Source organism: Tursiops truncatus, chromosome 12 (genome assembly GCF_011762595.2).
Source record: "Tursiops truncatus isolate mTurTru1 chromosome 12, mTurTru1.mat.Y, whole genome shotgun sequence".
In the NCBI taxonomy this organism is placed as follows: Eukaryota; Metazoa; Chordata; class Mammalia; order Artiodactyla; family Delphinidae; genus Tursiops; species Tursiops truncatus.
In genome coordinates, this window is record NC_047045.1 from 9,403,945 (window position 1) to 9,425,468 (window position 21,524).

Here is a 21,524-nt window from a genome sequence, read left to right on the forward strand (position 1 = left end):
ATGATGACTGACACCTCATTATGCATAAGGCAGTAACCAGAGGGCATTTCTTATTTATGGTATCTTAGGTTTTACCAAAGACCAGAAAACAATGCCAAGTTTTATGTCTAAATTTATTTGATTTGATGTAAGCTGAACTGTATAACCCTGATTAGGTTTTTACTTGTCGTAACCTTTTAGATTCTCAAATTCCAGTAGAATGTTACAAAATATTATTTTTTTAACCACCTAGCCAACATATATTTATTGAGAAGCTACTATGTCCTGGGTGTTGATGTTACAGTAATAACCCAAACACAGTTCCTGCCCATGAGGAACTTAGGAAAGAGTAATGTAAGGCAGAAGGTAGTTCCTTTCACTGTGATCCATTTTATGATCACATGATCAATAGTTTCAGGGAAATAGTACAAGAATATAAATTGATGGTTTTAACCTCTCCTGTTTACGTATCATAAGACCCTATTCCAAGAAAGAGCTGTGTTTAAACATACAATATATTCATAGCTATAACTTAGGATTTGGGGTAGAAAAGACAGTAGGATTTTCTATTTTCTTCTCTATTCTTGCTTTACACTGAATTATTACAATCAAGTGAATGTCATTTTAACTCAACTTGAAGATTCTTTTAAGTGGTTAGAAGAATTATAAAGACATGCCCTTTGTAGGAAACTTTAGAAGAATCTTCAGTAAAGTACGTTTCTGTGGCATTTGAAGAGGAAAAAAAAGGGCATCCATGGGTTAAACACTAAAACAAGGACAAAAGTTAGATGCATGAACCTCTGCATGAATATTTGTCATCCAGTTATGGGACATGGAGTTTGATACTCTTACACATGAATAAGAGTCTTTATCTTCAAGAAACAAATATATATTATTATCATTTTAAATAATACTTTTATAGCATTGATCTCTTCCTATTTTAAGTAATGCTAAAAGCACTACAAATCCTTGTTCTATGTAATACTGCAAAAAACTACAAATACTACAATACAAATACTGAGTAATACTGAAATATTTAGAGTTAGCAAATCTGTAAGGTGATAGTGTTCTTATTGCCATTTTGCAGGTGGAAAACACTGAGGCCCAGAGAGGCTAAGTAACTTGACTCAAATCATCCAGCTGGTCAGAAACAGAGTAGAGATCAAACCCAGTTTGGCTCTAGAGTCCGTGCTTTTAGCTACTATGATCCAGTGTCATTTATGCCACAGATGCAACGCATTCATGGACATTGAGATTCTAGACTCTTAGTTTGACATGTAAGAACCATGTGAGTGAGAGCAAATGACTTAACCCCTCTAAGCCCAGAGTTTTCCTGGGGAATGGACTGATTTCCAACTAGTCAAGGGACGCGGTAAGGAGAGATGCCCCTCCTCTGTCACATCCCTTTTGCCACCTCAGAAGCGAGATGTCAGAGTCATGAAAGTCTCAAGGATACACAGCTGGAACCCGAATTCTAAACCCAGATTCTGAGTTTGAGGGCAAACTCACGTGAGCCGAGCAAGTGGCAGCAGGGAGAGAGGAGGGGCGGGACGAGCATCCCCAGAAGCGCACGCGCCCTATGACGCGGACCTGGCACTTTGATGTGCGTCCCTGTGCCTGGACCTATGCTGGATTTCAGAGCATCTGGCCTTAACAAGTAAAAGGAGTAGAGATAAGAGACTAGATCTTAAAGTTTCTCATCACAAGGAAAGAAAATTTCTAGCTAGTGGTGGTGGGCGTTGACTAGGCTTATTGCGGAGGTCATTTTGTCATATTCACAAATATTGAATAATTATGTCATACACCTGAAACTAGTACGATGTTACATGTTAATAATATCTCCAAAAAAGACAGTTTTCTCCTTAACATTGTGGGAAGGAAGGGGTAGCAGGAAATAAAAATAAGGATAAATTGTAGACAATCAATTATCAAGATAAACTATAATGTTTTTTATGGTTTCTCTGTTTTGTTTTAAAGAAGTGAGTTTCTTGACCACAATATTTTTTTTTCTTTCAAATATATTGTAGTCCAGACACGTTTTAGGTTGAATGGACATATGTAAGCTGCCTTGGGGAAACAAACTCTACGTATAAGCATTATTTCTATAGGAAAATGCATTTCGAGTTTCAAATGTTCGATGTACATACCTACCTTTAGAACACAGAGTAAATCAGGAACTTTATTCGTTCTTTGACTTGTGACGTATGATTAGGTTTTTAAAATGCTACATGATTGCAAAAGTATCTTTATGACCATTTTTAAAGTAATTTGAATAGTTGATTTTTAAATACTTTTATTTATGTCAAACACGTTTCCCTAGAGCATTTTTCTTCTCTTTTCTTCATAATTTTGGGGGAGAAAAAAAGCCAAGGAGAACATCTTTGTAGCCCCACGTTTCAACCTGTCAGAGTGGAGGGCACTTCCCCCGTGTGTGGTCTTTCAGCACCTAAACCACAACTGTCATCACGTTTATCATCACTGCGTTTCACCGTTGAGTTTGTTTCTTCCTCAGGAAGGCACAGTTGCCAGCAGGAACCCCCATGACCTCAAGACTGTAGACTTAACGCATCTACACTGATGGGGTGTCAGCTTCTGTGTCTCCTGTTGGGAAACTTGTGTCTTGCACACAGTACCAGTTCTGGTTTTTATTTTCATTTTATTTTAAAAAGTACGGGCTGACAAAACCATTTAGGTACAATAGTTGCCATTTTTCATGTCTATTGCTTTTATCATTGTATGAGATGACCGTAGCTTGATTCATCATATGTTTTGTATTTCTTTAACATTTCATTCCACAGGCACTCCAGAAAGTCTGAAAGATCTAGCACCCAAAAACAGACTAGGAAAGGCACTGCCTCTGATGCAGAAAGGTAGGCTTGGTGTTGTGATGTGCGGCATCTTCTGTTTCACTGAGATGTTCTGGGGCGCCTTCTCTATCATTTGACATGTGCTGAAACACAGTTGTGATGCTTAAAGACATTCGTGTAAAGAAATCTCCTATACGGGAATAGCCTCGTTCAAAAAATGAGATGGGTAATTTGAAGGCAGCCCTTAAGTCTTAGGGCTTAAGAAAATTCTCATGCATTTCTCTTAGTGATCATTCCGATTACTGAAGAGGATTAAATCCAGTGCATTCCTATATCCATAGTAAGACATCAGTACTTAGTTTCTGAAACCATTGAAATGTTACCAATGAATGTATTACCTGAAATATGCAAATATTTTGAGCGTCTGTTATTTATCTGAATGACGCCAACTTCTTAAATATCTCTACGAATGGATAATCTAAGAGTCTACTTGTAATTACAACCTAAGATATTTGCTGAGTTAATATAGAAATTAAGGGATTACTGATCATTTGTTTGCAATTCATTCGTTGCCACAAGTTTTTTAAATACTTTTAGGTACAAGATACTGACAGATTTTTTACGTAGCTGTAAAAAAAAAACACCAAAAAATCCAATTAACGTGTATCCAGTATTGAGAGCATGCAGGGTGATATAGTTGTAAGTGAATGCGTGCCTTCGAGCATCACTGCTGCCGTAGAGGTGTGCACAACGTACAGTGAGCACACAGGGAAAAGAGGTGGCTGCAATGAGATTAGGAAATAGGTCATAAACAGGTGGCACTTGAGCTAATCCAGGTGTATGAAAGTACATGTGAAGAGCAGTGTGTTCTGTGAGAAGGGAACAGTATTAGAGAACACTGAGCCTTGACATATCCTCTTGAGTTTGGGGAAACCATACCCATTTTGGGCGGGAAAATAGGATTCCTATCAGGAGTTGGGAGAGAGGGATGAAAACAAAACGGGAGAAATCCTTAGAGACTGTTATAAATGACCTCGTGTGCCATGGTGTAGAATTTCAACTTCTACCTTATTCATCCATGAGCCACGGACAGGCTTTAAACGTGAGAAGTAGATGATTAGTTTTGAGTTCCAGAATTATAGATCACTTTAACAACACTTTGGAAGGTAAATTGAAGGACCCAGGTGTAAGATGCAAGACACCAGCTAGGCTGTTACAATAGGCTAGGAGAGGGGGTCTGTACACTTCAGTGATCCATGCAGTTAACGAATATGTACACCACTATGTGTTAATTTCGAGGAATAAAATAGCGAGCAGCAAAAAGGGGAGCTTCCAGAAGATATTACCTCTGAGATGAGGTCAGAAAACTGAGTCGGTATTAGTCACATCAAGGGTTGTGTGTGAAGAGGAGATGGATTGGTTCCTGGCTAATGGTCTGTGGAGATATTGACTATTTAGGGAACTTAACTTACAATGGAACAAGAATCCTGGGAACCAAAAAAAGTGTTGAGTAGAAATTCAGTTTTACAAGAGTTGGATGGATGGATAGATAGATAAATAGATAGATAGATAGATAGATAGATAGATAGATAGATAGATAGATAGACAGATACATCCAGCCATCCATACATACATTGATGGATGGACAGATAGATACAGGTAGAGGAAAAGAGAGAGAGAGAGAGAAACAGATAGATAGATGGACAGCCAGACGGATAGATAGACAGACAGATACATGCATACATACATACATACATACATAGATGGACGGACAGATAGATACATAGAGGAAAAGAGAGAGACAGATAGATGGAAAGACAGAAAGATAGATGGATAGATAGATAAATATTGATACACATACATACATACATGGACAGAGAAATAGATAGATGACTGATGGACAGATAGGTAAGAAGAAAGTAATGAAACAATACTGATTACGTCACTATATATATATTCTTTACTGTCAGCCCAGCTATTAGCAGTCTCTTTACCAGCATGTAAATGATTTTAAATCTTCAGCCATCTTTCACAGCCCCCCGAGTCACATGCACACACAGTTCCAATTATTTTGACAAGATTGAAATTTTTCCTCAAAGTTTCATATTCTTTATATTCCATTCAGGCTTCTTTCATTCATTCAACAATTACTAGTTGAGTGACTACTGTGTGCAGTTTTACAGTTTCAGTGAACAAGTATTTTGACAATAAGATACTGTTTTACAAAACGTTAGATGACTCTAGAGTCCACTGCCCATGCTTATCTGAGCATCTGCCGTGCAACACTGAACACGTCTGTAAGCACAAATCTTCCCTCTAGGAGGAACAGCAGGGATTCAGCCGACTCCTAGTGCCAAATGGTTGCTTCAGGACCCTATTCGTATTCCTCTTACCGTTACTTACTTTGCTGTAGGTTTGATATAGAAAACTCAAACCTTTCAGGTATGCGGATTTGTTTGATTATAATTAAAGCTCTTTGTTGATTTTTATTAGAGTGTAAATCACATGCCTGGCATTTGAGTGAATTGTTGAATAGCTGGTTACAAAAGAAGAATTGGCCTAGGTTTACATTAGCTCTCACTTCTTTAGAAGATACCTTGAGTTGACATGTAACTACAGATGAATTGAGACCAGAGTATGAATGCTCAGATGCTGATTCTTGGCCTTCGGGAGTTGACTGCTTCCCCAGAGGAGCCCCAGCACACAGACACACCTTGGCCTCTGGCAGAATTTGCTGCGATGATCATACTTTTTGAAGGTCCTTGGTTTGGCCTCCAAAATTTTGACCTTTTGAGAAACAGACGTGTAAGAAAATATTTTGAAAGATATGGTAACCAGTTCTAGATAGAAGAAAGGCAGAACCTGCTTCTGACTTCGGTGCCTCACCATTGCAATAGAGCTTCAGACTCTCTGAAGAAGCTCCTTAGTAAATAAAAGTGTAACTTTTCACCCTCATGTGAGTTGAGCTTTGTGGATTGCTGGAACCACTGCACGTCCTGTTCTGGGGTCTTTTCTTCTTGTGGAACTTGCTCTCTGCATCCTAACTGGGGGATGTGGGGTAACAACTGGTATTTAGAATTGCTTGCCTATGCATTTTATGTTGTGCTGACACTCCGGAAAAAAGTCCGTGTAAGCCTGAAATGGCCATGACGGGAGGAACCATGGTGACCTTAAATACCACATGCATGTCTATCCTTTAACAAGTAATTAAAAAAAAAAAAGAACTCTATTTTTAAGCCGCAATAGAAGCAATTCACTGCACCTCTGCTTGCAGCAACAGAAATGTCTAACAACCTAAGGTTTTGGTGGGAAATGTGTTTTACTTAAGTTCAAGTCACAACACCTAAGACTTTAGGTGAAGAGAGAAGGCGTAGGTTGAACTCAGCGGTAAATATTTAGCAATGGGTTTGGAGATGGTGAACTGGAGTCATAGGTTGGAATTCATACGTTGCTCTAGAACCCTCATTATTTTTGTTTCAAAAATATATTATGTATAGACATAAAAAGCAGAGTAGATGTTCAATTAAATACCATTTTCCGTATATTTTGTTCCTATAAACTCTCAAAAAAGGATTCTATTAAATCTTGTCAAGCAATTTGACACCTGCTCATATATTTATATTTTGTTTTACAAGATTAGCAATGCATCCAGGGATGTGAAATTACCATGTTTCATCTCATGATATAGAAACCAATCCTGTCTCAAAGGCAGAAAAGGGAGCAGTGTTGGAGCTTCATAGACCTGCGTGGGTCCCGCCTTTATCATGTTAGCTCTTTGCCCATTTGCAAGTCACTCTGTGACCCCCAGTTTTTCCATCTATAAAATAGGAACAATAGCACTTCTTAGAGCTGTTGTGAGAATGCAAAACAAAAAAGGACACGTGTATAGGTATGTGGTATGCATGCATACACACACACGTCTAGACACGCACATACACACTAGTGGCTGGCATGTGTAGACGGCGCCATGTGGATGCCCAGTGAGAATAGCTGTTACCGTCATTCTCCTTCTCTCTCACTCACTCCCCGCTCCACTCCTTAACGTGCTGGTTTTTGATCTCTTTCCCTCCGACACCCTTACATCCTTAGCACATGCCATTTCATCGAAAAGCCTGGATTCTCTCACGTTTCACTCCTGAACCTCAGCATTTCTTGAATAACCCTCCTTTCCTCTTGTCTGAAACAAACTCTACTTGTTTCCACCTTCTCTTTCTTCAAAGCCTTGCTCGTCTCTCTCCAGCCTCTGCATTTTCACTTTCCTCCGTTTCCCCTCCTGTGATCCAGCCCTGCTGCCATGTTCCTCGGTTTTCCTCAGACAGAGTGGTTTCTTTGTCCCCCCTTGGGTCCACGCTTTCATATGGGTCATCGTTTGGCTGGTGGCAGGAACTGTTTTGTTATTGAGGGACTTTTAGCTTGTGTCAAAGGAGAAACAGCCCTGGGGCAAAATGATTAACCCCCAACAGGATGCACTGTTCCCGGCCCTGCAAGCTCGTGGCTTGGGAAGATCCGTGTAACATTCAGCTAGAAAGCCACTTATTTGCCTTTCAAATTGCTTTTTATATTTGTTCCATTTAGTTTGGGGCCACATAAGGCCCCCCTAAATTACTCGCATTTCAGGTTGCAATTAAGAAGTCCTTTTAGTGCTTATGAATTGCATTAAGAAATGAAGCAAAATTTTAGTGAAATTGCAAGATCCATGAATTTTCTCAGGACTAGGGTAAAAACTGTACTATCCAACTTTCAAAGCAAGTATTTTCAAGTGTATTTTGTACAAGGAGTGCTGAAGTTTATTCTCATGATAATGACTTTTAAAGAGTAATAGATAGAAACTCATTATTTATCGTTGGAAAGGACTTGATCACACCTTGGTCCTTCCCACATAAATGAATTCTGTAGAGTTGAGTTCACGTGAGAAGGCAATCCAGATGGAATGAACAGTTTTAATATGTGTGGTCAGTCCTTTCTCCTATTCATTTTGAAATCGAAGTGACCGTCCAGGTTTCGGGATCTGCCTTAGGGGCTGATAAAGCATTAATCCAGAGCTCGATAAAATAAAATGCACATTAAAGACCTAAGCTGTACTTTTTTATGCTCTAAAATATGACATCTTCCCATTTTATTGTTTGGAAATAGAGGAGATATCCTGAATCAAAATAATTATACCTGTGAAAATCATTCTACTTGAGAAAAATTGTCAATCTGTATACAAGTTGAATAAATCACTCAATTAATGTACTTCCTGTGATCCGTATGGATTCTTGACTCTCACACACTTTAAATTACTTAATCGAATTTTATAGCATTGTTTTCAAAAGGATGAAGTGTTATTTCTTGGCTTCTGTCACTATGAAGAGTAATACAGATTAGGTATTTTAAATGTGCATTTTATTTAAAATACGTACTGAAAATGTTGAAAAGAGCAAAAACATGTGTCTGCTTTAAACAAGCATATATTTATATACATATATATATATAGTCACATATAAAAATCGGTTTTTAATTATTGGTCCTTAATTCGGAAATTGGCTTCATAATAATTTTGAACACTATATTAAGATAGCTGTCAATGTATGGACAAGTATCTTTTCAGCTACTTTTATACATCAGAGGACATATTTTTATCCCTATATCAGCCATCTGCATTTAGTCAGTTCAAAAATGAAGCATTACCCATCTTACTTCATCATTTTAATTTGTTGGTCTACTTAAATCAACCTTAGAAGACAGCTTCCCTTTGCTACCTATTTGGTATGGACTTCCCTGTTGCAGAGATAAATTATGAACATTGTAAAAGTACACACAGAACTCACCAGTGCATTGCTTCTTCTGGAAGGCAAGTGCTTGAAGTGTCCCTGAGTTCACTGTCCTGACTGTGTTCACTCATTCAAATCCAGATCTCTCTACTGAGCTCTTGTTCTCTGTGCTGCTGTGTTCTAGGCACCAGAGATACAGCTCAGTAAGAAACAAGAGACGGAAGTCTTTGCCCCTGTGGGACTTGAGAGGCTTGTTACACTGGAGGAGTCCAGACAGGCCCGCTCAGAACCACCAGGCGTGCACGTTCGCGATAACGCATCAGTTTGATGTGAGGTCCATTTCAGTAACTGTGTGATGGGTTTGCTCCTGGGTTTTAAAATCACTGTCTTGTAAGAGTAACCAGGTTTTCCTTGGACAGATGTGCTGGTTTCAAAGTGGATGTGACCTGCTGACTGAAGATCTTTTCTGACCCTAATGTTTTAGGGTTCTCCCACCATGTCTTTCTAGAAGGGGATACGCAGCCCCGAGAGCGACTGATCAGCTAGTCCTTAGGGGAAAACATCCCGCTCGCTCCCGCTCGAGTGAGCACCCTAGTGTCAGAACACTGTGTTCTATGCACCACCTTGCCCCTGGAGGGTCGGCGCCACCTTCTCCGCTCCTGACAAGGTCGCTGTTCCGTGTCTGCCTCTGGGTCTTGGTGTGGTGTTGTACCTTCCTGAGCTCTTGACACTGTCGCTCATTATGACACCATAGTTCTTAATCCTTTCTTTGTGGCACTTAACCTCTCCACACCCTCCCTTACCTGCATCTACCTTCACTGTGCTGGTGGTATTCTCTTCTATACTTCCTGCCAACTAGCCATCATCGAAAATTAAATCTGCCTGTGTTATGTCCTTCCATCTGTTTGTGGCATATTCATATATATATATATTTTAAATTATGTGAAATTCTGTATAAGAAATTACCTGGAATTAAATGTGTACTTGCTTTAAAAAGTGTAAGAGGAATTAGAAAAAAAAAATTGAAAACTTTCATCTTTGTTCAGTAAAAGCTGAGAGTGTTTTAAAGTTCTTCAGTTAAAAAAAAAAAAGTTTGAATGCCAGCAGATGGAGGTCAGCTTACTTCCGTACAATAGTGACGTATCTTCACGCTTCTTAAATTTGTATTTGTAGTTTTGATCTTTTCACCAGGATAGTTCATAGCATGTGCCCAAGGTTATTTTTATAAATATCTTTTCAGATTTTTCCTATTTAAACATAAAGTGCAAGGGAATGGTAATTCATAAAAGTCTGCAGCCAGAACTATTCTTATCACTTATATGGATTTAATTGTAGCAATATAGGCAACAGCCTTTCCTAAATCATTTACCCATGTTGTTAAGATTCATAGGCTGTGAGTAGATATACTAGGTCCAGCACTACCAAAAATGGATAACTTAACAGAAAGTCACAACTTCATAGAAAGTTAATGAAAAGAAGTACGTTCCCTTCTGCCCAGTTCAGGAATTCATTCTGCAGAACTCTACGTGGCAGACATTTCCCTGTCTCTTGTAGCCCCTTTTGGTAATATTCCTTTTACACACATCATAAAAAGGACTTGATTTTGCTTCCAAAGGCCCAGGTAGGGGTTTTACGTCTGTTTTAAGAGGAACAGTAGGAAGGAAGAGATCCTTGTCAGGCCCTTTGGGATTTCATCGTTTCGTTTGCCCTGCTTCTTCTCCCCACAGAGTGCACCGGCAGGCCAGCCCGACGCGGTCCCCGCCCGCAGACACAGCCTTTGGCAGCCCTCGGGGCAGGCAGCTCCCACAAGTGCCAGGGAGGAGCGGCAGTGCAGAACAAGGTATCCATAGAGAGAGCACTGACAAAATCTCGGATTTGAGAGCCACCTCTTTTTATACTCCTTCTATTGAAAGAATAGAATCTTGATGATACGTAGTGTGATGAATCCTAAGAAGTCAAGTGTCTTAGAGTTTTATTCCCGGCACCAAGTTATAACAGTTCGTGGCCTATGTGCTGTTTTTGCTGAGTGAGTGAATGAATGAATTTTAGATGGTCAATTAAAAGAACAGACTGCGCCCTAGAGGTACCTTTTCCAAAGGTGCAAAGGAAGAAAATAAAACTTTAAAAACCTCAGCACCATGTGGTATTTTATGTGTTAAAGGAAGACGTTTTTAACCTTGTTTTAAAAATGTTTTTAAATGAGGCAATCGTATTGAAGGCTTTGCTAGTGTTTTTTTTTTTTTAATTTACCTGCAATACCTTGTATTTTTTATAGAAGTTTGATGGTGAAAAACTGGCTTAGAACACACATTTGAGTGTTTTTTATCAGTTAACATCACTTAAATTTCCCTTATTTTAAGCATGTACACATTGTGTTTTATCTTCCTAAAAAGAGAGATGTTGCGGGGTGGGCAGGTTTTAGTGGAAATTAAATTCACTAAGCTACCTGGCCTAAGAGGATTTAAATACCAGGTTAAAAGGGTCACTGTTTTCTTCATGTGACCCAAGGTGCTATCCCATTTCTCAGTAAGTGAAATGATTTGTTATCGGTAAATGTTATCACATAAATATTACCAGAGATTTGTTAAGCAGTTTAGTGAAATACTGTTTAATTGGGGGTTGTAATATGAACGCAGTGGACTTCTATTTAAATCATGTATTGAAACTCTTCATCCCTATGAAACAACTGGAAGGTTAACATTTTGCATATTTTTCTCAACAGTGTTGGTTGTTTCTGATGTAAAACTTGTATATTTCCTTCTGTACTGAGGGTGCTGGGTATGTGTTTTACTCACGCAAAGAGCTTTACTGAATGTATCACCGAAGTGTTAGTGGTCTAAGAAGATAAATACATTGTTTCAAAAACTGATCAGGCAGAGTTTGTACACAGAGTACTTGGTTATAGAAAAATTAGTGTAGATTTGAGAAGTATCAGTATATTGACACAAAAATGCTGCTACAGTAAACTCTGGATTTGTATTATTTTTTAAAGTCATATATCCTGTTGATACATCATACTTTAGTATTCAGGGTCATTATGAGGGTATTCATTTACTTAATCAGGAAAATATGAGGCTATGTGAAACTCTGACTTTCTTTTCTGAAATAACAATGAATTCTTTGGAATTCTCAGTTCATGTGTTTAACAGACTTTCTCTTATCTGGGAACATTTTGAGAAGATAATTCATAATTAATGTTATTAAGACTGTAATTAGCAGTAGCCTAGATGAAATTGTTTTAAAATTTATTTTTTTAAATGTGGTGTTTATTTAACTTATCCATTCATGAACTCCTGTTGCACAACTAAAAGAACTACAGGTTCTAGTGTTCCGCTACAAACTCAGTGTTACTGGCCATAGTGTGCCAAAGATTGATATCCAAAAAGTCATTTGTTTCTAAAATTCTTTGCATTTCCTCCAGTTGCTAAAACACTTCCGGTTCAAAAGTATGTAACGGTACTGCATATAACGCTCATATAGTGAGATTATAGTTTTATTATTCTGTAGAAATAAGAATTGCTTCTACAAAGTCAGATGGATTGTGTGCTGGACTTTGGTTTTTATAAAAGCTCATGGTCTGTTGTTGATATCAGTCAACATTACTGTTTATGATATTCGTATTCACAGTTGTCTTTCAGAGAAATCACCAATTTGTAAAGATTGAATTGAGGTGGGAAGAAAGGAGTGACTGAGGATGAAATTGGTGGAGTTATTTTGATAGTTAATATCACAAGTACATTCCTAAACACTTGCTACTTGAGGTTCCTGAAGTTTATCATCTTAAGAGTCATATAGATACAACCTTTAAAATATGACAACAAACATGTATTATTGTAACTATGTGTTCTTCTATAAGTAAAATGGATCTGGTTTACTGTGTGATAATACTATGTGCTTTGGGGTGTTTGGTAAATGATGATACTGTCCTCCTTCGTCTTATTATGGATCTATTTCAAACTGAGCAGTTTACATGACATCTTTGTGTGTCCTAGAATATGTTTTTAAAAGTAAACTTCTAATTTGATTCATGGATTAGACAGAATTTAGCTGTTGTCTAATCCATTTGAGATGAATTTCATTGATGTTCTTAGGGCTGTGGAATCATGTCATGTTTTTCTTTCCATATTATATGTTAAAATTTACTTCTGTCTGCCATGAAGACTGATGCAGAATGCAGCTTATTTGCAATCAGTGAAAGTTCTACCGCACTTGACTTCTTTCCAGTTTTCTTTTATGTATGTTTGTGGGTTTTTTTTTTTTAATTTTTAACAAAGGGTAATTTTCTTTTTCTTTTTTTTTTTTTTTTAACATCTTTATTGGGGTATAATTGCTTTACAATGGTGTGTTCTTTTTTAAAAAAGATAACTGAGTTGATAAGCAGTTGTTGGTTAGGAGCAAACATTTCAAATGGTTTAGATTCCTGAATAGTGATACAACTTCCTGATGAACTTATAAAATAATTTTATTCATACACAGTTTCTGGTTACAATTATCTACATTATTTTGTTTAGGATCCATAGATTGTTTGCATGCTTCTTGTTTGGTTTTTTTTTCTTGTAATTCAATTTTACTACTCTCTCCTTGTGCGATAAAACAATTTATATTATTTTAAAAGCTAACATATAATTTGAAAAGATACACTTACTTAATTTTTGAAAAAGTATTTTAATGTTTCTTTTAAAAATTAGTAATGCTAGCCTATTTGCTACACGGAATCTGATTATGTTGAAGTATAGTTAGGGAAAAAGAAGAGGTGTGATAACAATGCAGATTTTGAGATAAAGTCGCTAAAAAGTAGCCTTAAAGTTTAGGTAACTCAAATGGTATGTGATAATTGAGAGCAAAAACTTTCAGGAAATTCCTCTGGGTACGTTCCAATGTTGTATTACAATGTAGCCCTTAGGTAGAGTGAGACTGAAAGCAACATAATTGGTTGCATAAAAATGTATGGTTTTCTGAAACCAACCAAGTGATTTTTGTGTGTGTGTGCAACCTAGTTGTCTTTTCTAAGAGGACGTATTTAAAGATCATTCATAAACTATAAACTAACACTTGATGTGCCAGTTATGTTTTATGTGTTCTGTTATTAATTCTGCTACCTAGAACTAATGGCACTCCCCTTCAAAATATCTAGATGGGCCATTATTTCTCAGTAAATGGTGCACCAACAAGGAGGCAGAGAAAGGCTTAAGAAATGTCTGAGAAATACAGTCTGCAAAGAACAATTTCACTTTGAGATATTTTAATATAATTACAGTAATTTGAGAAGGAAGAAAGGATTACTTAATTGGAAATATATTTTTTTCCAGGTGGAAAATGTTCCTGAATATTTTCCACAGTGAAGAGAAAATGCCTACTGTCTAGCAAAAACATGGAATTTATTTTTTTATTATATGCTTTTTCAAATTATCTGAAATGCTGTCATTTTTTAAATGAAAATGTTAGTTATGAACGTTAAATATGCTTTTAAGTACATTTACAATAAAAAGTCACAATGGATTAAGGTTAAAATGTCTTAGTAAAGCGAGTGCTGTAATACTTTGCAATTCTTCAAAGGCAAGAAAAAAATAACACAAGATATACTTTTCAAATGCCAAGTATACAATATTAATTCCCCAATGTTTCTGTTTTTATTTAAAATCTTTAAATTGTTGCATTCATTCTTTCTTTGATTGATTTTAGTACCATATTGGAGATTTCCTCATGGTTTCTCATTGCAGTTTACCATGTCACATTATATGTTACGTATTTTTGTTATTCATGCCGTTGTGTTGATTCACATTTCCATGTCTAACTATAAATTTGCTGATTTCTTTCTTTTGTTTCCATCATTATGTGCATTTAATTCATTGAAGAACAAGAAAAATATAACTCATCCACAAAAGGTAAATATTAATGTAACTTTTTTAACAATTTAATATTGTTCCTTTTCTCTCATAGTATATGAGTTATCTAACTGTATTTATTGAAATAATGAGCCAAACTATTTAACAGATAGCTTTTTCCATGCAGTGATTTGGAAAGGCATTTGGTATTAACCGTTTTGTATGGTGAGCAGTTCACATCAAAGAGGAGAAGATTAAAATTAAGAGTATTTTTGCTTCAAAATGTATTTATCCACACTGACAACTAGAAAACGATTCTCTTTGGAAAAGAATAGCATATTTGTGATATGTTTTTGTTTATTTGCATTCCCCTGCTCTCATAGATAAAGGGTTTAAGTCGTACCTTCTGTGGTGCAAAGGAATAGAAAATCCTTGGGTTTTCCTTCGAAATAGCAGTAACCTTATGGCGTATTTGGCCCGCTGCAGTCATGCATCTGGGAAGTAGCTGCCGGGATGCTACTCCTCTTGGCCTCAGGAGGGTTAGAACACCCATCAGTTCTTTCTTCCTGAGGGACACAGGGGGGAAACCGTTCAGCCTGCTGTGTCGGCACCTTGCTGACCTGCCTTGTGGTCCTTGGGATCACATTTGATGTTTGGTCTTTGGACTTGAGTCCCACGTAGATGCAGACCTCCTCCGACTGTCTTGGGCCACCCTATTTGGTGTTACTGTTGGCTTGATAATTAAATATTTGAATAGGAGTTTTCAGCTTAATGAAATAATATTAACAATATTAAAAAGTTATATAATGCTACATAATTTAATAAAAGTATTTACTCAATATTTATAGATTCGTGATTGAGTTAATTTGTTGCCCATAGTAACCCTCAGAGTTAGTCCTGAGAGGGCCATCATCCTTATTTTATGAAAGGTAAAACTCAGATTGAGAGACATTAAGAGACTTGCCCATTCATACTGGTGATGTGACCTAGACTGCAAGCCCAGGGCTCTTGCTTTGGACCTCCTTCCTCTATACTTTAGTGCATCCTATTTTAATAGGCACAAATCCCAAACATATATCCCTAACTCCGAGTAGATTGAGGTATGTGTTACGTCTCTCAGTGTCATAGATTGAAAATGGGAGATAATATTCAATTACTTATCTCAGTTTGAATTTATAAACATATATTTATATTCCGGCACATAATACATATTCTGGCAAAGTGTCTGACATACTAGGCAATAAATAGATATTAATAAAAATCAAATGTTATTCAGTGAGATCCAGATGCTTTGGTCCCTAGGTTTTACATAGATTTCCGGCTATCTTGCATTTTTAACTCAGGTATCAGAAACACAAATTTAGGTTAAGTAGTACAAAAATGGCCAATACATTGGTACTTATATTCAGAAGAACTTATTTAGATTTGCAAGATAAATTTTAGTTTGCTAAAAGCATTAAATTTTATGTTGGAGATGGGTCATGAGCTCATTCATTTAGCCAAAAGGAAGAGAAATGTAATAATTCTTCATCTGGAGAGCTCTTCCTTCTATATTATTACTAACCAAAAGCTATAATTTGCTAATCAAAACAAAACAAAATTCATGGGTTGTAGGACCTCAGGTGTACGAAGCGTGCCCCTTTACAGCCTCGCTACACAGCGCATCAGGTCGTTGCGTTTTAACAAGGTCACTGTGTCCTGGCTGAGATGTGTCATCACTGTACCAAGTCTGCCTTGGACACAGGGTGTGGATAAGCTTCAATGGGATGCACCCCAGGGCTGAAAACCACCAAAGAGGCGCATCCCCAAATGCCGCCGGGAAGGCAGAGAGCAGCCCAGGATGCTGTACCTTCCCCCTTGGGATTTAAGGGAGCACAGCTTAGCAGGAAAAGCTTGGGAAGCCAGGAAAAGACAGACGCAAATTCAAGAGATTTCTTTAGAGTCCAATTTTAGACTCACCTGCCCCATAGGAAAGAAAACGTTTTATTTTGCATAGAACCCCTGCTGCTGTCAGCTGATCTTTTCTGGGGTCGCTCATATTGGAGAATTGAGTTATCTTGAGTGTTCCCTGGGTGATGGGGCCTGGCCCAGCCATGCTGAGCGAACGGCACAGGCCGCCGACCCCTAGGGAGAGTTGGTTTTTGATGAATTGAAGACGAACTTGTAAGATGTTCCCAGTTCGTTGAGGCTTACGAGGTTTCACAAGATGCAAGATTTTCAGTGTTAAAACCAGGACAGCTCTGGGCGAACTGGGAAGGTTGGTGCCCCTCACTGTAGGGAACCACTATATAATTGTACAGCATGTTTTGCAAAGCCCTTCCAGCGAGGTATAAAATACCGTGAACATTTTTAACGGTAGATGGAATTTCTAGGGCACTTCCTCTATGTCAGTGACTTGACTGAGCATGTCAGGTATTCATCTCATATTTGTACAACCACCTGAGACATAACTCTTCATATCCTCATTTGCCAACGGAGGAGAGCTGAAGCTCAGAGAGATGCGAAACCTGGTCCTGTGTCAGTCTTCATTTGGGAAGCGGTAGGACAGGGAACCGGGCTCGAGCCTCACTCCAGAGACCTCGTTCTGAACCACTCTAATAGGCAGCCTCTCCCACATTCGGCATTGACCGAGCACCCACTGTGCATCAATACCACGTAATTACGGTAATAACCTGGGCACAGCCCTAAGGAAGGTGTGATGACTCCCTTTATAGAAAGAGGGCACGGGGGTTACGAGGTTGCCCACAGTAGCAAAGCTGCTATAGGACAGAGCTGGACAGTGACCCCACGGCCCGTGTTCTGTCCCCTGCCTCATGTCACTGTCACATCTTACACTCACAGCACCGGGAGGCCCTCTTAGGGGCCCTACCTCCCCCGGTGACCTGATTTGGGGCCGCGCGTCTGAATCTTCCAATCCCTGGCGTGCTCTTCAGGTGAAGCTTGCGCCTTGAGAACAGGAAGCCAGTGTATTTGGACAAAGATAACACAAATTTGGGGCTGAAAAGTTAACTGAGGAAATAGAAATGTTCCTAGCAGGTTATTTACCCTTTACCTCCCCCCTTTATGTTGGAAACTAATAGACCCTATCTTTTTAGGATTCACAGACTGTTTTATAGGCATATTTGAAATCATTCATTCTAAAAGTAAGCCAATTTTTCCCTCTCTGCTACATTTCTTGGACAGTTTTAAAGAGCCCATGAATGTAGTTTGGGGGCATCGAAATAATGATATAAGAAGATCAAAACAGAACCAGAAATTAAATGACTTCAAGGTGAGAAAAAATGTTATTATCATAATAAATTTCTAATTTATATGCCTTTAAGATAGTATTTCTTAAGTGCATTAACTTTTTGCCTTTTGGAGGCAATTTGGAATCATAACAAAACGCATTATACTGCCTTTTCTACAAATATGAATTCCCTTTATCATAAAAAATGTGTAATTTACACACACAGAGAATGAAAGGCAGAGTTCAAGTGACTAAACGGTTTAAACAGGAATAAAGAGCAAATAGCATCTGTTGCGTTTTGTTTTCCTGTTTTCGCTAATAAAATATATAATAATTATTGCAACCAGGCCACTTAAGAGTTATCTCTAGTCAACTGAATTTTTAAACTTCTATTAAACAAGTGCTCAAATAAATTACCTATATCTGCTTTTTGAAATGTTGACAAGAGCAGTTTGAATGTTAAGTCATGCAAAATGTAATTTTTATGGAGCTATCAGCATGAACCTTAATTAGGTGTAATTCATATTAAAAAGTAAAAATCATTTTAATAATTTTCTGTTACATTATTTATTGTTTAAGTAGTTGCACCCTTAGTAGTATACCATGGTTATGAAACACGTTATAGGAAAATACTATGCAACTTGACTTTTGCCAAAATAAGTAAACTAATTTGTATGTATATTCTTTACAGGCAGCATTTTTTTAACTGTCATTAGGTAGAAAAGGATTCCAACTTTATTCACATTTTTCTTAGATGCATACTGAGTAGGTGCATATGACCCAGGTGATTCATTTGTTGTTATTGTGCATTAAGATTTCAAGCTCCTTAACCTTCTAGGGCTTTGCTTTTCCTGAACACTTACTATGAATATTCATGAATGTTTATTCATAAATATTTAGAGCTCCATTAGTAAAAGTGTCTAATTGATCCATTTCTCTTTTTGTCACAAACCCAGAACTATGGTTGTCATTCTAGCCTTCCCTTTAAACTTTAGGGACGTAGTAAAGCGACCCATGTAAAACAGTGCCAAATTCTCGGTTTTGACCCTTTTTTTCCATTCCGCTGATTCAAATGTGAATATTTATAATAGTAGTAAAGACTTTTAAAACTTCAAAGTATTTAACACTTAAATCAGCCAATGGTCAAATTGTCAGATATGCCCCCTTGAGGGAGAACATCGTTGCCCCTTCCTCCCTGGGGTCTGTGGGTCGTGCAGGAGAGGATGCTGAGAAAAGGCTGATATCTAGCCATGAACAGACTCTTTGATTTTTCTCCTCTAAAGCTGTACATTTCCCCTAAATATCGTACATTTTTTTTGCAAGCTTTAAAATTTGTAAACACTTTTTACAGAAAAGAAGGGAAGAGACATTGAATTTAGTAGTTATGCCACATTGAGCCTTTCAAGATAGATTCTGTTGCCATCAGCATAATTGGAATAATGAAAAATGATGGATAAACATATTAGAGATACAGGGGATAAACAACACGACTCCTTGGGGAGTGAGTCTGTTATTCCCCGAGAAACCTTAATTCCATGGACTACTCTGCATGCTGAGTATGTTCTAAGCAGTGCCTCGTAAGGAGGACGGTGCTCTCTTTCAAGACAGAAATACATTTAAAAACTGTTTACTACATTTGTAACTCTATTTCTGCTTTGTAGATAAGTTCATTTGTACCCTTTTTTTAGATTCCACATATAAGCGTTATCACGTGACATTTGACTCTCTCTGTCTGACTACTCAGTATGACAATCTCTAGGTCCATCCATGTTGCTGCATATGCCATTATTTCGGGGAGGGATAAATTAGGAGAGTGGGATTGACATATACAAACTACTATACGTAAGATAACTAACAAAGACCTACTACTGTATAACACAGGGAACTCTACTCAATACTCTGTAATGGCCTATATGGGAAAAGAATCTTTAAAAAAAGTGGATATATGTATATGTATAACTGATTCACTTTGCTGTACACTTGAAACTAACACATTGTAAATACTCCAATAAAAATTCTAAAAAATTAGTCAAAACAAAAATAAAAGCAAGAGGGATGAGACTGAAAAAAATCATGTGCCTAAAACCAGAGAGATGTTACAATGTAGATGTAAACAGAAGAATTTTAAAGCCAATTTTTAATGCCTCTGTTCTGTTTAGAAACACCATGAGCAAAAGTTTTGTTTTAAAAAAAGACATTTTGTTCAAAGACATGATATAGGAAAATAATAAATAGGACAAAACATAAAACTCTTTAAAAACTTTTAAAAATAAAAAGCTGTTTAACTCTGTGTAACACAAAAGGGCAAGGTAAAATGACAGATTTTCATCTGACTCCCTTATCTGTCCAGTATCTGATTAATATTTTCAGTGTTACTCTGGGACTTGGCAACTTTGACACTGAAAGTGAGATCTGGGTCTGGAAATCCTGAGCTTTGTTTCAGGTAGTGGAGTGAAAATCAGCTAAAACAAGAGACAGCCTTGGGGTTTGGGCTGCAGCAAGATTTGAGTGATGATACAGACAAATTACCTATTTCCCCTATGTCAATATTCCATTTCAATTACCTATACTAAAACACAGGCTGTTTTCTTTAAAAATCCTTAAAGGCAATGTGGTTATTCACTAAATGTGTTACTTACTTGTGTTTTATGTTTCTCATACTGGATAGATGTTATATTTTATTTTATTGTTTATGTAACTGTAGCATAATCCTTAACATTCAAGAGAATCATGCAGGGGTGCAAGGGAAACAGTTTTGCACATTTCTACCCTTGCAAATTGAAATGCATTTTATTCTAGGAAAATGACCCATTTCTGGCATTTCTGTATAGTCAAAATATTTTAAACATTTAATCTTTATTTATACATACTGTATATGTCAGGGGAAAGGAGGTGGTGTGTAAGTATTCTATCAAAGTTGCTTATTATACTCATATGACTCCAAAGATAAGGATGAACATGAAAGGACTACATTATCTTTTAACTGGAAAAAAAAAAAGATAGAAAATAACAAAAAATATAACCAGTAAATTTTTCCCCTTAACTTCCATGGTTTTGGTAAATTGGCAAATAAAAAAAAAGTAAAAATGGTGGAAATCAGTTAATTGACTACAAGAGAGTAAGTCATTGTAGTTTTCCATTTTTTGAAAATGTGAAAAAAATATCAATACCCTATTGAACTAATACAGAGTCATAGACTGCAACCGCGGGAAGTTACTCTAAGTTACTTTCTCTTCCCTTTACAAATGAAAACTCCGTAATGGACAGATTTCAGGACTGATCAAGGCCACGGTGACGGATGCTGATGCCACTAAGGTTGTCATCTCTGCCGAACTTTCCCAGTCCTGAGTTCTGACCATTTCACTCCATTGCTTCCAGATGTATGGAAAGTGTTCACACATCTTAACAATTTGTATTCCTCTAAAGTCTAGAAGGCTGTGTGTAGAGACTAGCATTGCAGTCTTGAATTTTCAAATATAAAAACATCTTTCTTTCTCTTCAGGCTGTGCATGGCTTATAATGATTACAGATTCAGTCAGCTAAATTTTTTCATCTTTTATTACTTTATAATTTTCACGTTTCCTATTGTTTATTGTATTTGAGTGCCCACTAGTACTGATTTTTGACAATAAAATGCTTCGGAGAAGGGGTTTTATCTGTGCTGTCAGTAACTGAGACATTGCAAGTGCTTCCTCCATCTGTTTAATTCTACCTGACAGCTTTCAGTTGTGTAGTCATTTATCATCGCTCTTTCTGAGACACGCACTGGACCAAGGTCGGGGCTTGACTGTCCAAACTCGCATTGTATCAGTAACAGCAAGGAAGCAGAGGTGTTAAGTTTTCTATCATAAAGTGTGACAGCACTTTGTAGTTAACTAGATGAGCTTAGTTATCCTGTGCAAATGTTACCATGTTTCACCTTTGACACATG

General features: G+C 37.4%; 1 protein-coding gene across 40 annotated transcripts in view; it reads left to right on the plus strand.

The window, feature by feature from the left end:
- Positions 1 to 21,524, plus strand: part of RIMS1 (regulating synaptic membrane exocytosis 1) — a 479,788-nt gene that overhangs the window by 354,068 nt on the left and 104,196 nt on the right. For 15 of the 40 annotated variants that reach the window (XM_033867413.2, XM_033867417.2, XM_033867436.2 and 12 more), the window contains 2 exons: positions 2,778 to 2,849; positions 10,267 to 10,379. In XM_033867413.2, coding sequence (XP_033723304.1) covers positions 2,778 to 2,849; positions 10,267 to 10,379 — 185 coding nt within the window. Of the gene's footprint in view, positions 1 to 2,777; positions 2,850 to 9,023; positions 9,207 to 10,266; positions 10,380 to 14,394; positions 14,425 to 21,524 lie in introns of all 40 variants that reach the window. The other 25 variants (XM_033867415.2, XM_033867423.2, XM_019929183.3 and 22 more) reach the window with 5 other exon arrangements.